This window comes from Phocoena sinus, chromosome 8 (assembly GCF_008692025.1).
Source record: "Phocoena sinus isolate mPhoSin1 chromosome 8, mPhoSin1.pri, whole genome shotgun sequence".
Classification (NCBI taxonomy): Eukaryota; Metazoa; Chordata; class Mammalia; order Artiodactyla; family Phocoenidae; genus Phocoena; species Phocoena sinus.
The window spans coordinates 99,030,069-99,045,961 of NC_045770.1; the positions used below are offsets into that span (position 1 = coordinate 99,030,069).

The 15,893-nt window shown below is 41.0% G+C and overlaps 1 protein-coding gene across 6 annotated transcripts in view; it reads right to left on the reverse strand.

The window, feature by feature from the left end:
- Positions 1–15,893, reverse strand: part of LPXN (leupaxin) — a 43,421-nt gene that overhangs the window by 6,230 nt on the left and 21,298 nt on the right. For all 6 annotated transcript variants that reach the window (XM_032639186.1, XM_032639189.1, XM_032639188.1 and 3 more), the window contains 4 exons: positions 14,523–14,622; positions 10,876–11,043; positions 9,777–9,950; positions 9,580–9,661 (listed from right to left, as the gene is read on the reverse strand). In XM_032639186.1, the coding sequence (XP_032495077.1) occupies positions 9,580–9,661; positions 9,777–9,950; positions 10,876–11,043; positions 14,523–14,622 (524 nt within the window). The remainder of the gene's footprint in view (positions 1–9,579; positions 9,662–9,776; positions 9,951–10,875; positions 11,044–14,522; positions 14,623–15,893) is intronic.

Sequence of the window (15,893 nt, forward strand, 5' to 3'; positions counted from 1 at the left end):
AATTAATGCACAGAAGTCTCTGGCATTCCTATACACCAGCAACAAAAAATCAGAAAGAGAAATTAAGGAAATACTCCCATTTACCATTGCAACAAAACGAATAAAATACATAGGAATAAACCTGTCTAAGGAGGCAGAAGACTTGTACTCAGAAAACTATAAAACATTGATGAAAGCAATCAAAGATGACACAAATAAATGGAGAAATGCATCATGCTCTTGGATTGGAAGAATTAATATTGTGAAAATGGCTATACTACCCAAAGCAATCTACAGATTCAATGCAATCCCTATCAAACTACCAATGGCATTCTTCACAGAATTAGAACAAAAAATTTTACAGTTTGTATGGAAACACAAAAGACCCCAAATAGCCAAAGCAATCTTGAGAAAGAAAAACAGAGTTGGAGGAATCAGCCTCCCTGACTTCAAACTATACCACAAAGCTACAGTAAACAAGACAGAATGGTACTGGCACAAAAACAGAAATATAGATCAATGGTACAGGATAGAATGCCCAGGGATAAACCCGCACGCGTATGGGCACCTAATTTATGACAAAGGAGGCAAGAACATAAAATTGAGAAAAGACAGACTCTTCAATAGGTGGTGCTGGGAAAACTGGACAGCTACATGTAAAAGAATGAATTTAGAACACTACCTAGCACCATACACAAAAGTAAACTCCAAATGGATTGAAGACTTAAATGTAAGACCAGACACTATAAAACTCTTAGAGGAAAACGTAGGAAAAACACTCTGACATAAACCACAGCAAGATCTTTTATGACCCACCTCCTAGAGTAACGGAAATAAAACCAAAAATAAACAAATGGGACTTATTTAAACTTAAAAGCTTTTGCACAGCAAAGGAAACCATAAACAAGACAAAAAGACAAGCCTCAGAATGGGAGAAAATATTTGCAAATGAAACAACAGACAAAGGCTTAATCTCTAAAATATACAAACACCTCATGAAGCTCAATATCAAAAAAAACAAACAATGCAGTTAAAAAGTGGGTGGAAGATCTAAATAGACATTTCACCAAGGAAGACATACATATGGACAAGAGGCACATGAAAAGATGCTCAACATCACTAATTATTAGAGAAATGCAAATCAAAACCACAATGAGATATCACCTTACACCATTCAGAATGGCCATTATCAAAAGATCTAGAAACAATAAATGCTGGAAAGGGTGTGGTAAAAAGGGAACCCTCTTGCACTGTTGGTGGGAATGTAAATTGATACAACCACTGTGGAAAACAGTATGGAGGTTCCTTAAAAAACTAAAAATAGAAATACCATGTGAACCAGCAATCCCACTACTGGGCATATACCCTGAGAAGATCATAATTCAAAAAGACACATGTACCACAGTGTTCACTGCAGCACTATTTACAACAGCCAGGCCATGGAACCGACCTAAATGCCCATCAACAGATGAATGGATAAAGAAGACATGGCACATATACACAATGGAATATTACCCAGCCATGAAAAGAAACGAAATTGAGTTATTTGTAGTGAGGTGGATGGACCTAGAGTCTGTCATACAGAGTGAAGTAAGTCAGAAAGGGAAAAACAAATACTGTATGCTAACACATATATATGGAATCTAAAAAAAAAATGGTACTGATGAACCTAGTTGCAGGGCAGAAATAAAGAGGTAGACATAGATAATGGACTTGAGGACATGGGGTGGGAGGGCGAAGCTGGGGTGATGTGAGAGTAGCATCGACATATATACACTACCGCATTGGTTGCTGGGAAGCAGCAGCATAGAACAGGGAGATCAGTTCAGTGCTTTGTGATGACCTAGAGGGGTGGGATAGGGAGGATGGGAGGGAGGCTCAAGAGGGAGGGGACGTGGGAACATGTGTGTAAATATGGCTGATTCGCTTTGTTGTGCAACAGACACTAACAGTGTTGTGAAGCAATTCGACTCCAATAAAGATTAAGGAAAAAAAAGATTCCTTTTAAATATATAAATATTTCAATCCTGGAAATTAATCCGTACAAAGAATTCAAGAGAAGAAGATCCTACGTTTAAAGATAGTCATTACAGGACTTCCCTAGTGGTGTAGTAGTTAAGAATCCACCTGCCAATGCAGGGGACATGGGTTTGAGCCCTGGTCCGGGAAGATCCCACATGCCACGGAGCAACTAAGCCCGTGTGCCACAACTACTGAGCCTGCACTCTAGTGCCCGTGAGCCACGACTACTGAGCTGTGTGCTACATCTACTGAAGCCCGTGTGCCTAAAGTCCATGCTCTGCAACAAGAGAAGCCACCGCAACGAGAAGCCAAGCGCACCACAACAGTAGAGTTGTGGTAGCCACAAGAGTAGCCCCTGCTCGCCGCAAGTAGAGAAAGCCCGTGTGCAGCAATGGAGAACCAACGCAGCCACAAATAAATAAATAAATTAATTAATTTAAAAAAAATAGATAGTCATTACAACACTACTAAGACACCAGAAGTAATCTAACTACACTATTACAAGCACATTTACTGCAGTTGTTTCCAGTATTTGGAACTATAATGCTTCAATGAACATCTTCAGGCATATAATCCATTATAATTTGTTTACATAAAGAAAGCCCTAATGGAATAACTGTTATTATTTAAATTATTATTATAAAATTATGAAACAACATGGAGAAATGCTTAAGTTAAAAAAAAGGAATTTCAGATACACTATAACTTCTGTATTCATAAATATTAATAAATGTAGAAAAATATTGGTAGGGCAAATTTTTTGTTGCATTAGGTTAAGAAGGTAATAGATTATAAATGAAATTTTATGCAAAGCCTTCTTATTGTCTTTACATTAAGGAAAAGAAAAATATAATAAACTAATGCATCCTCAAGCACTTATTCAAGTGATATATTCCCTCTGCTTCAAAAATCACTTCCCAAGATACCCAGATGGTTTGGTTCTTCACTTAACTCAGGAGTCTGCTTAAGAGAACAACTGATCAGATCACCCTATTTCAAACAGAACCCTGTCACTCTCCCCACAACCTCTCCTGACACATAGAGCAAGTTAGTTAATTAGTTAGTTAGTTGGCTAGTTTGATTATTGTCTTTCTCACTAGCATACATGCACCATGAAGGCAGGAACTTTGTTTTTTGTTACTGTCTCCCTAGTACCTAGAATAGTAACTGACACACACATAGTAGCTGCTCAATAAATACTTAACGAATGAGCAGACATGTGAACAATATTACAATAGCAAAATTGAGACCATCAGCTTCAGAAGAGGGTTGCCCCACTTCAAGATTAACTAGAACATGTATAAACAGGTGAACTTTTCTGGAAGAAACTCTCTTTAGCATTTACAAGGAGAGTCTACCTAAAATGAAGAGGACTATTAGCAATCCCATATGTGCAGGGAAGTACTTTGTACTGGTTCCAACTGAGGGCTCTCCCTACAGTATTAAATCAAAATTAGATTCTTCACAGCATTCCTCCCATTTTACAAGTAGGAGAAGGGAAGCTCAAAGAAATTACGTATAACCAATGTCAGTGGAAGAGCTGAAATTCAAATCTAGGCCTAACTTCAAAGCCTAACTTGGAATGTCACACCCCTAGCTTAAATGCATTCTGACCTTGACCTCTCTGTGGGAACTGAGAGTATTAACTGAGCCCAAATATCATAACCCAATAACTTTGTAAATATGAGAGCTCTCTAACTGTGCCCCACCAAAATAGCGTGTAAGCAAAACATGCACTGTGGATTCGAAAGCAGCCCATCCAAGAAACAGTATTTCTAGAAATACGCTTTGACAGTAGCAGCCAGACCCAAAACAGGCAATAGGCGTAGCCAGGGTTGGGACCCAAATCATGTAGCTGCAGTGGTCTGTCATCTGCGGTCACTTCTTGATATGCCTTACCTTGTTCAACTACGCTTTCTTTGAAAAGCAGACAATTTAATAGACTTCTGAGGTCTCTATATCTAAGAATGTAAACTAATAATTTTATAAGCTGTCCTGTATTCTTTTCTACCCCTGACACACAGAAGAGCTCACTTCGCTTTTTCACTTTATCGAAGAATGTCTAGAGTCTGATCAAGTACAAAACTGAAAGCAGGCATGGGGGCTCCCTGGTGGCACAGTGGATAAGAATCTGCCTGCCAGGGCAGGGGACGCAGGTTCAATCCCTGGTCCAGGAAGATCCCACATGCCACAGAGCAACTAAGCCCCTGTGCCACAACTATGGAGCCTGCACTCTAGAGCCCATGAGCCACAACTACGGAGCCCGTGTGCCACAACTACTGAAGCCCGCATGCCTAGAGCTCGTGTTCCGCAGCAAGAGTAGCCCTCGCTCACCGCAACTAGAGAAAGCCCACGCGCAGTTATGAAGACCCAATGCAGCCATACATACATACATAAATAAGTAAATAAATAAATAAACTGAAAGCAGGCAGTCCTGCTATTTAAGAAAAACAAACAAACAACACCCACAACCATCTTTCTTGCTTTTGTGTGGCACGCAAACTATAACGTGCATCCATCACCTGGAGAGTCTGTCAATATGCTGACTGCTGGGCCCCATCCCACCCAGAGTTTCTGATTCAGTAGCTTTGGGATGGGGCTCGAAAATTCACATTCTTGACAAGTCCCCAAGGTGATGCTGATGCTTCATAAAGCAAATGGCGTAAAACTGTGCTTGCCTATAAGTAGGCGTTACTTGAGAAAATTATAAGACATTCCGACTGACCTAGGAATGACCCTCACCTAGGCATTTACAGGGTATCTGGTCTCAAGAATGAGACAGCAGAGAAGTAACGGCCTCCGTTTCAACTCAGGTGAGTCTCAGGAGACGAATCAAAAGCAACCAGCCAAACTTGCTGTGATACCCCTGCATTTAGTAATCCAGTAAACTGAGGAAGTTTCAGCACTAACTTTCCTGGAGGCTCTCTCTGGGGCCCATTACCTCTGGAGGACGGTTGAGAAACACTAACAATTAAAAGTGCCTTAGAGAGAAGAAGGGTGTTTATACTCTGGTGAGGCTCTTAGCTACAGGGGAAATTAGGGAGCACCTGCATGGCCTGGATAATGAATAATGAAAAGGAAAGACAACGGCACTGAGGATGCTAAGGCCCAATGTGCTTAGAAACTTGAACCTTAAAGAGGAATTCTCTGAACTGAAACAAAAATGCAGACGAATTTAATTTCCCAGGAGGCTCAGTAGTTAAGCTGTCATTACAGAAACTTTGTGTGTGACTATGTGACTTGGGGCAAGGCAGGATGCCTTGGACTAATTAATGGACTAACCATATGGCAGGAGACCCATTTACAGAAAACAAAGGATGAAAACAAAAATACAACCCAAGAGGGGCTTCTGATTAGTAAATGGCCTTTTTTGTCACTTGTCTCAATAAGTATGTTTTAGGTATGGCTTCATATTGTCATGTAAAGTCATAAATGACCAAATCAGCCTTGTCTGGTTAGAAGGGGTCCCAGTCAAAAACAGTAAGAACTAGCTACCTTCATGGCACTTTCTGATCATCTATGAATAGGGTAGTTTTCTTTTGTATCTAACTTACGTCTCTTCTTGAAATATGTCTGCATCCTGTTATTCCGCTCTCAGGCAACTTCCACATCATAATCATCTGTGAGCAGTATTCACTTGCTGACTGTTCTACTCAACAAACCCTCAGACTTCTAAGGCTACCAGTGCAATATAAACTGACCATGACTTAGATTAAATCTCAATGAAAAATGCTGCTTAACCAAAGTGCAATCTAAAAGTGAAAGACCTAATGATTTGTGAAAAGCATCGAACAAGCTTCAGGGAGCAAGCACGTTACTACAAGGCGCTCTGACAATGGGATTTATCAGTGCTGCTCTATCCAGGTCTGTCTTCAAATAAAGTGTACCGTGTCGGTGCCAAGAAAGTAAAGAGACAACAACAGCAGAAGAGGGATTGAGTCTCTGTCAAGGGGCAGTCGTGATGGTGCAGAACAAAACATGGAACTTGCTGAAATGAGACCTGAATTTAAATTCTAATTCTTTGATTTTCGAGTTGCATGGCTTTAAAAAAATCACTTTACCTCCCTGATGCTCAGTGTTTCCACCTATAACTTGGTAAAATGTGAGATAAAATTATTCTCTCAAAGTTGTGGTGGGGATTAAATGAATAATAGTTAGGAATATACAAAATACCCTGCCTGATATTTAGGACCCGACCTCCAGGAGAATGGCACAACACACAGGCTTATCTTCACGCCTTCTTGAAACATCACCACAATAGTTAAAGAATTATTTAAAACGGAAAGGCTCATAGGAAAAAAGAGAAAAGGAAAGGACATGCCACAGATGAGATATCAATAAAATTCTCCAAAATTTAAAGTAGGTATTAGAGTGGCATGTAGCTTGGCAGAAAGAAAAAACAAGCTGAAACCTAAATCTCTGAAGGGGGAGGTGCCAATAAAACTCAAGCCACCCTGAGCTCCAAAACATCAAAGGGGCTCAGGAACTGAATGCATGAAATAGTCTTCAAGGCTGAAAACAGGATTGGTTGAAAGTCTGAAGAGCTGTCAGAAAATCAGATCTCTCCTCTTACCATAAGATGCAGTGATTATCTCTATAAATTTCAAACCAGAGGGTCTCATTGATCAGGGATACTGGACATCATAAGAAAAGAAGTCAAGCTTTTTACTAAAAATTGAGAATTAAATAAAAGTTGGCATGCCGAATGGTGAAAACCCCATCCCCCAACCTCTTTCACTAACTTTTGTAATGTCAGCAAAGGAGAATATCTCTTTGGTGAAATCTATTCAAGATGAAAGACCTAAAATATTACTAGCCAGGGGCCCCGCAGCACAATGGCCAGAGCACCCTACCTGAGTGCCATACAGTTGAGTCCACCAGCCAACACGTTCCGCCTCACCCACAGAGCTTCCAGTTAGCATTTTAGTGTCTCACTCATTCTTAAGTAAAAAATGGGCAACCAAAGGTCAGCAGCATTTGGCAAAGACCACTGTAACAAGATATTAGGCATCAAGATGTAATAGACGTCAAAGTTCGAAGTGGGCTGCTAGACATCCCTCAAAGTAGATAGCCACGGTCTATTTGCACAAATGACTCACACCTAGGATATAAAACAGGTTAACAGAAGGGGAAATTGAGAGAGGGATTTCTTTGGAGAAAACTGTGCTATGTGTGCTCCACCACCACCACCAAGAAGCATGCGGTATGGTTCCGGCTAACCTCAAGTCAAGAGAGGGAACTCCGTGGGATCACTCAGAGAGCTGGGTATGTGTCCCCTGCCATTAGCGGGATACAGTCGATGGTACTTGACTCATCCCAGGTGAGCATCTGGCTGAAGGGGCCTATGGCAGCTGAACAGAGCGATGTGCCTGAAATTAACTGCAGTCCCCACCGACTGCAAGAGAAATATGCAAGTTTCCCATGGTCCATGTTTGAAACTGTGAGTGAAAGAGTTAATCTGGAACCATTATAATCATTTCTAAGTGATCACCTCGAGGGAACAATGAGAATCCTGCAGAAAAGAGTCTCTGTGGAATGGATCCTCAAAGATCCATGTACTAAGGGGAGAACGGCCAGCCAAGACATGTAAAGGGCCACCAAGAATTTGTAATTGGATCCGGACTGAATCCACAAAAACATCCAAGTAAAAAAAGAAAGTCAGAGTTAAATATCTGCCAGGCCTGGAGAGCACAAAGCAAATTAGACAAGTTAGAATTTTCCTTTCCTCCAGTCTCACCTCTTCCACCCCTGTTTCAACCCTGGAGGGGTCAGCTATCAAGATTAGCAGTGGGTATGAGAGTGGAAGCAAGAAAGCACCAATGAAAGGCCACAACCCCCTTCCCTGGCCTCCTGCAGCTGAAAGACCCCACCAGGGGAGAGAGTAGCTGTCACTTTAAAGTTGGAATGCTTTAGCTCTTACACAGACTGAATTACCTAAGGACTTAGATTTGTGTTTTGTGTCTTAAATTGATTTTCTATTTAGAAGAGTTTATTAAGAACAATAAAAAAAGACATGGGACTGCCCAAATCTTTATTTAGAAGAAAAACTTTTCTCAGTGAGTTAATTCTAAAAGGACAGGAACAGAAAAAATAAAGAAGCTTTCTGATTCATGCATGAATCATATTTGTTCAAAAGAAACATGAAAAGAAGTCAGAAAAAAATCAAGAAAATTCAGAAAACAGAAGGAAAAAAAAGCTTGCAAAAGGGGAAAAACAGGTCACATAGAAAGGATCAGGAACAAGAACAAAATTTTAAGAAAAAACTTCTCAACCGTGGAAGCTGGAAGACAGTGAAGCAATGTCTTCAGAATGATGAAGGGCAATAGTTTCCACCTAGAATTCTATGTCAGGGCAACTTAAGGTAGACAAAATATTCTCAGATATTCAAGGTTTCAAAACTTTTACCTCCTATTCATTCTTTCTCAGGAGCTACTGGAGGTGTGCTCCACCAAAATAAAGGCAATAACATGTATTGAAAGATAGAGGGAAATAGTAAAAATAATTCCCAAGATAGCGGCCCAGAATAACGGCTTCTCAACAGGCCTGAGGAGAAACCGTTTTAGGCAGGAGCAGAAGGGTCAAAGCCTCCTGGACAGCTGTCTCCAAGAAGAGACATCTTCATGGAACTGACATATTACCAGATGTGGCTGGCCCTTTTGAGAAGGGTTTCACAGCTCTGTCAGATAAATTAGTGATAAGTACAATGAAAATTAAGCTAATGAAAAAGGGATCCAAATATTAACTTCAGGAAAAAAACAAATGTATATGAAAAGGACACCATGACAATGATAATCATCATCATTACCAGCCTCCATGTGCCAGGCATTGTTGTAAACGCTATACTGATACTGTCTCTTAAAATCGTCATAATGACCCTAGAAGGTGAGCATTATTATTAGGCCCATTTTACTCATGAGGAAAGTGAGGTACAAAGAGGTGAAATGACTTGAACAACATCACATAGCTGATAAACACCACAGCCCAGATTTGAACCAGACAGTCTAACCCCAAAATCCATGCTCTACTATATCAGTTTGTTACGTGGCTCAGCTGTGAGCAATATTTATGTGACTGTCAACATCTACACACTGAATACTGATCTGACCTATAATTATGACCTAACTATAACTAAGAGAATGGGGGAGGAATTATGTTGGGGGTAGGTGGGGTAGTCATAAAATTTCTATATCTCATCTCTCCTGTAGAAAGTTAATACATAATGGTTAAAACTGGGGGGAAAAAAATCAGTATATAGTAATATATTATTTAAAACATACAAATAAATAATAGAAGAAGCTAAAAAATTTACAGAGGAGACTGATTTGGCAGTGGAAAAAGGAAAACAAGGGACTGTTCTTTTTAATATTACTCTTGAAGGAATATTTGCATTTTAAACTATGCGTTTGTATTTCTTTGATTAAAAAGTCAATTTAAACAAATTCATCAATGTTGGAAAAAGGTAGGGAGGGATGGCATTTGGTACTGAAATGGGCACTTGGATGGTAGAGGCAAAGAACCAGGACCACAAAGCAGATCAGGGAAAAGCTCTGCTGGTCTTGTAACCACCCTGGGTCATACCTTCTTCACCAAACACCTCTCCACAGTGAGCGCAGAAGAAGTGCTCTGGGTGCCAGGTTTGGTTCATGGCCGTCAGCACTTTCTGGAAAAGAAACACACCAGACAGATTAAAATGCTACGGAGCTGTAAAACATGACCCCAGCTCTAAGTGAGGAGTAAAGGCTACATGAAAGCAGGGGGAAGGGCGATTTACTTACATCCAGGATGGGAGCAGCACAGTAAGCACAGCGTGGAGAAAAAAGGTGGTGGTAGTCCTTGGGGCAGTAGGCCAAGCCACTCCGCTCAAAGAAGGGACTGGAGCCAATCTCCTTTTTGCAGTGAGCGCAGACGAAGTGCTCCGGATGCCATGCTTGCCCTAGAGCATGGATCACCTAGAGAACAAAACAAAGCCTGGCAAGCCGGGGGCCCAGCTGGGGGCTCTAGGGTCCACAGGGGGCACGACTCTGGAGGGCGCTCTTCCAACAGTATTCCATGTAAACGACTCCCCCTGGAGTTACACAACACTGAGGCCTAGACCTAGGTTCTACCCATGTGGTCTCTTGTCCGTACTTTATGGATAGTAAAACAGTGCCCAACTTTCCTGAGTGATCACACTGAGAAAAGCCTATAAATGATCATTTCCACTATACTGCCCCAGAGGATGGGAGAAACAAAATGGAGCATGTTAGGGATGGACAAGAGATAACTAACTATATCTTGGCATGGAAGGGATCCCTGGAAGAGGAGAAGGCCAATGACAGTTTTTATTCCTCTGATCTGAACACCTCATCTCACACCCCATGCAAAATCAGGTCTCAAAGCCCTTTATTATGGTTTTGGTGAAGGACGATGCCCGAGCAGGAGTTTGTGGCCATGATATGGAGCCGAGTGCAGCTAAAAATCAAAATCAGTTGATTTACACCCAGAATGTCTGAACAGAGGGAGCAGTGAGAAAGTTCCCCTGGGCGAAGGCAGTACAAGAAAATGGTTAAGAGCTCACACTCGGGAGCCAGACTCTCCTGGGTTTGGATCTTACCTCTACCTCCTACTAGACCTTGGACATGTCAGTTAATGACCCTGAGCCCCCGGGTTCCTCATCTTTATGAAGGGCTTGTGACCCCTGAAGGGCTAACGTGACCGTTAAATAAAGGAATACTTGTAAAGTGCCTTGTTCAGTGCCTGGAGCACTGTAAGGGATCAGTAACTGTTACTAAACTGTCTTAGAATATAAGGAGAGAGAGCAGTCCTTAGTGGGATGGAGACAGACATACACACAGACACAGACGGATGTAGGATCAACGTCTTGGCCTATCCCACCTTTCCAGCAATCGGCTTCCAGCAGGAAACACAATGGCCCTTGGGCACTGTCGCAATTCCAAGGTCCTGCAGTTCCTGCTCCAAGCCCCCCAGCATTGAGTCCAGGGAGGCCTTGTGATCCTGCTTGTCTGGTAAGTGTTTCTTGCTTGTATCTGCTTTCACTGTAACCTGTATCACGAAGAGAACCATAAAGAGACTCATCCTCACCGGCATCTTCTGCGTGATCCCTTAGTCTTTTGCTAACCTTCCTCCAAGGTACTGGGAGAATCTAACATTGTAACACCAATAAAAATGCTTTCATTTCCTTTTCATTCTGAGTTCCTCAGGGCAAATGAAATCTGACTAATCTTCCTCTGTTTGCAAATCTTTTCTGGCAATAGGAAATTGAATATATGAAGATGATACTTTATCTCTTATGATGACTACAGGTCAACAATTAACCTTATCTTCTTTTTATTCATTTATTTTGCAATATTTATTGGGCACCTGGTTTGTGCCACTCACTGCTCTAGGCTCTTGGTATAGAACAATGTACAAGACCAACCAAGTGTCTGCCATCATGCAGTTTACATTCTCTGGGTAATAGACAATAAGCAATTAAAGAAATAAATATATGATGTATATCTCAGGTGGAGATAAGCTTAAGTTACATATTGAGACAAATGACAGAGGGTGGAATGGAGAGGAAAAACTGATTTAGATGAGGGTGATTGGAGAAGGCTCTCTAAGAAGGTGATATCTGAGCAGATATTTGAGTGATGCACTGACATCCAGAAATATTGATATTTGTGGGGAAAGCATTCCAGAGGGAAGGAAGGCCCAGAGGAAGGAGACAGTCTGACACATAAAAAGAAAAGTAAAAAAGGTCAGTAGGGCTAGAGCAGAGGGAGTGAGTCAGGAAAAAATGATGGAAAAAGAGGCAAAGATCACAGAGGGCCCTCAGGATAAAAGCTGAAGTTTTATTCCAAGGGTGATGGAACCATTTTGTTTCAAGCATGAGAGTGAAAGAATCTGATTTACAAGATCCTTGTGGCAGCCGAGTGAGGAATTAGGTGTGCGCAAGCCAGAGTGGAATTAGAGGCACTAGTTAGGCAGGAGACCATTATAACAGCTCAAACTAGAAATGACTTGGACCAGTGCCAGTGGAGAAGGCGGTGAGAAGTTGTCAGATAAGACTTGCTGATGGATTGGATTTATTGAAGCAAAACTCCAAAACAGTTACTATAAAACGTTCAAAGGAAAAACCTCAAATTACAAAACAGAACAAATTACAAATTGCCCAACTTACCCTTCGTCAACTCTTGTCCTGAGATTCCATCTCTCTCAACTCCTTTCCAACTGGGCTACTGCAACCATCTATCTAATACTTCCTGATCAGAGAACTACAATGATTCTCCAATGCTTCCAGCATGGAATTTTTTTTTTTTTTTTTTTTTTTTTTTTTGCAGTATGCGGGCCTCTCACTGTTGTGGCCTTTCCTGTTGCGGAGCACAGGCTCCGGACCTGCAGACTCAGCGGCCATGGCTCACGGGCCCAGTCGCTCCGCGGCATGTGGGATCTTCCCGGACCGGGGCACGAACCCATGTCCCCTGCATTGTCAGGTGGACTCTCAACCACTGCGCCACCAGGGAAGCCCCTCCAGCATGGAATTTGTAGCATCGGATGGACATTCAAAGTCTCCCATCCACTGCCCTCGCTTTACCTTTCCAATCTCATCTTTTATTCCTCAGTAAAAAGCCTCCATTGTTTAAAGCCAGCCAGGTTCCCTGCAGTCTCCTGAATGTGATCTGTTACTGTCTGCCTTCACGTCTCTACTTATCCACTTTTTACTGCCTGGAATAACCTCACATTATCTCACTAATCCAAAATGCTCATTTCCCTTCAAGAATCTTATCATATGACACATTTCCTTCCTCCTCTCTTATATAATGTTAGTGCCAAAGAGAGTAGTGTTCAAAAGGTTAACATGGAAAAGGCCTGAAAGTACCTAAGTAAAAACACAATAATGTATCTATAGCTACACATCGTACATTTACATCTATAGCTATTTGCTGGTATATTCCAGAATACTTTTGAAAGGGTATGTAAAAAGTAGAAAGATTTTTTTTCTAGTATTTTCAGATATACAGTGCAATGAGGAATGCACCCAGCTTTACTGTAGACATTAAAGAAAACCTTGTTTCTGATATTCATTCATTTGTCCCTCTAATAAGTACGCATTATCCATAATGTATCAGGAACAGTGCTGGGCATTGGAAGTCCAAAGGTGAGCCACAGAGATAAGCTTCCTGCCCTTCCAATCACACACATTTTTATACACTGCCCTGAAATTATTTCATAGTCATTTCATGGGCGCATATCATATCCCCCAACCAATTCAGAATGGATGGATTCTCTACCTTAAGAATTCTAGCTCAATATTCTGTAATAACCTAAATGGGAAAAGAATTTGAAAAGGAATATATACTTGTATATGTATAAATGAATCACTTTTTTGTACACCTGAAACTAACACAACACTGTTAATCAACTATACTCCAACATAAAATAGTTTAAAAAAAGAATGAATTCTAGATGATAATTCCCTTAATAAATTCTTAGGTCCATTTATGTCAGTTCCATTCCCTGCCAGGTCAGTGAGCTTGCCGCCCATGCTCTGGAGACTAGAACAAGGGGACAGATTTTATCTCAGTATGAGTTTAGGACTCATCCTTCCTACTGTCAAAGCCACACTTTGCTCTCCCTTGCCCTGACCCAGCTTTCCCACGGGTCTCCTCCATCCCACTCAGGGGGTTCTCTTTAACAGCCCTTCCACACTTTATCCAGCTTTAGTGGCAAATGATCTTTCTTTTATTCTATAAGTGTCACAGAGTCTTATGCCTCATTTTATCAAGCACCCTCCAAGCCCCTTGAGATCAGAACCCATATCACAGTATCTTTTATGTCCAGATAATACACCTTAAAAAAACTGATACAGGGCTGCGCTCGTGGTGCAGAGGTTGAGAGTCCGCCTGCCGATGCAGGCGACACGGGTTCGTGCCCCGGTCCGGGAAGATCCCACATGCCGTGGATCGGCTGGGCCTGTGAGCCATGGCCACTGAGCCTGCGCGTCCGGAGCCTGTGCTCCGCAACGGGAGAGGCCACAACAGTGAGAGGCCCGCATACCGCAAAACAAACAAACAAAAAAACGGATACAAATGAACTTATATACAAAACAGAAATGGACCCACAGACATAAAAAGCAAACTTATGGTTACCAAAGGGGTAAAGGGGTGGCGGGGGGTAAATTAGGAGTTTGGGATTAACATATACACACTACTATATCTAAAACAGATAACCAACAAGGACCTGCTGGATAGCACAGGGAACTATACTCAATATTTTGTAATAACCTATAAGGGAAAAGAATCAGTTATATACACACACACAACTTAATCACTTTGCTGTACCCCTGAAACCAATACAACATATTGTAAATCAAGTATACTTCAGTTTAGAAGAAATACATAGTACAAATTTGAGTTCATCCATTGAATTAAATTTAGTATGGCAAAATGAATAATGACTTAGAGTTTCTCAAGGGGGAATGCAGAGCTGAGTTCACAGAGATAAGACCCTGAAGGCTGTATCGCAGGGACGGTGCTCACCTGGGTCTGCATTTCACACAGGTGGGCCATCAGCTCCTCCAGCTGCACAGCTGCTGAGGTTTTCGGAGGTGGTGGTGATTCCTTTGGCTCCTGGACCTCACTATAGGGAGAAAACAAAAAATCATACCAACACATCAAACTCAAGTAAATGTTAGGCCATGTATAAAGTACCAGAAAACGCAGATTTAACTATTAACCCCTTAGATATGACTAAAACTAGAGACAGAGACTATTTTTCAAAAACAGGTACTAAACATCTGAACAAGGTCTCCCTGCCTTTGTCTCCATGTCTCCCTCTGGTCGTCTCAAAAACGGACTATTGTTCTCAAGTGCATGAAGAAAAGTGCCGGACCTATAGCTGGGTGGCCATTCTCCCCCAACAACCAGGAAAAAAGCAGCCTCTGAAAAGAGTTTGAAGACCACGGTCCAATGTGTATTTTTTATTTTAACAGCATTCTTTTTAAAATTATAGGGCTTCCCTGGTGGCGCAGTGGTTGAGAGTCCGCCTGCCGATGCAGGGGACGTGGGTTCGTGCCCCGGTCCGGGAAGATCCCACGTGCCGCGAGCGGCTGGGCCCGTGAGCCATGGCCGCTGAGCCTGCGCGTCCGGAGCCTGTGCTCCGCAACGGGAGAGGCCACAACGGTGAGAGGCCCGTGTACCGCAAAAAATAATAATAATAATAAAATAAAATTATAAAGTATTATATCTTCTTTCAGTTACTGTCAAGTGAAAGACAAAAAATAAATATATAATATACATACTATATATTTATATGTTTAATATATATTTATATAACATATAATAACATTTATATAATATATAAAATACATAAAAATAAATAAATACAGAGAAGACATTGGTCCATGGGCCCCAGAAACAGTAAACAGAGTTTTATTCAAATACCTGCATAATCATTAGTAAAATGAACCACATGTGAGGACACAAAATAGAGTCTAATAAATTCTAAGAAGTAAATCATACAGACCATATTCTATCTACTTAAGTAAAAATAAAGTAATTCTAAGTAATTCTTGGGAGAAAGAAAACATTAACAATTTTCAAACTATTTAGAAATAGCTATAAAATCACACATGCTCTTCAGAGTTGAAAGCAAAATGTTATTGAAAGGAAAAATAGAAATAGACTTAGGTGCAATATTGAAAAATAAAAAAGACCAGAAGCAAATGAAACATCCAACTCAAGACTCGCAAAAGATAAAATAATAATTAAACAGGAGGAATAAAAGCATAAATCAATTAAACAGAAAACAAGCCAAAAAAAGTAACAGCTTTTTGGGAGCATTGTGTAAATTACCAAGTACATAATAAAATATGGAAAAATAACCCAATAGGTTCAATGAATATCTCAGAA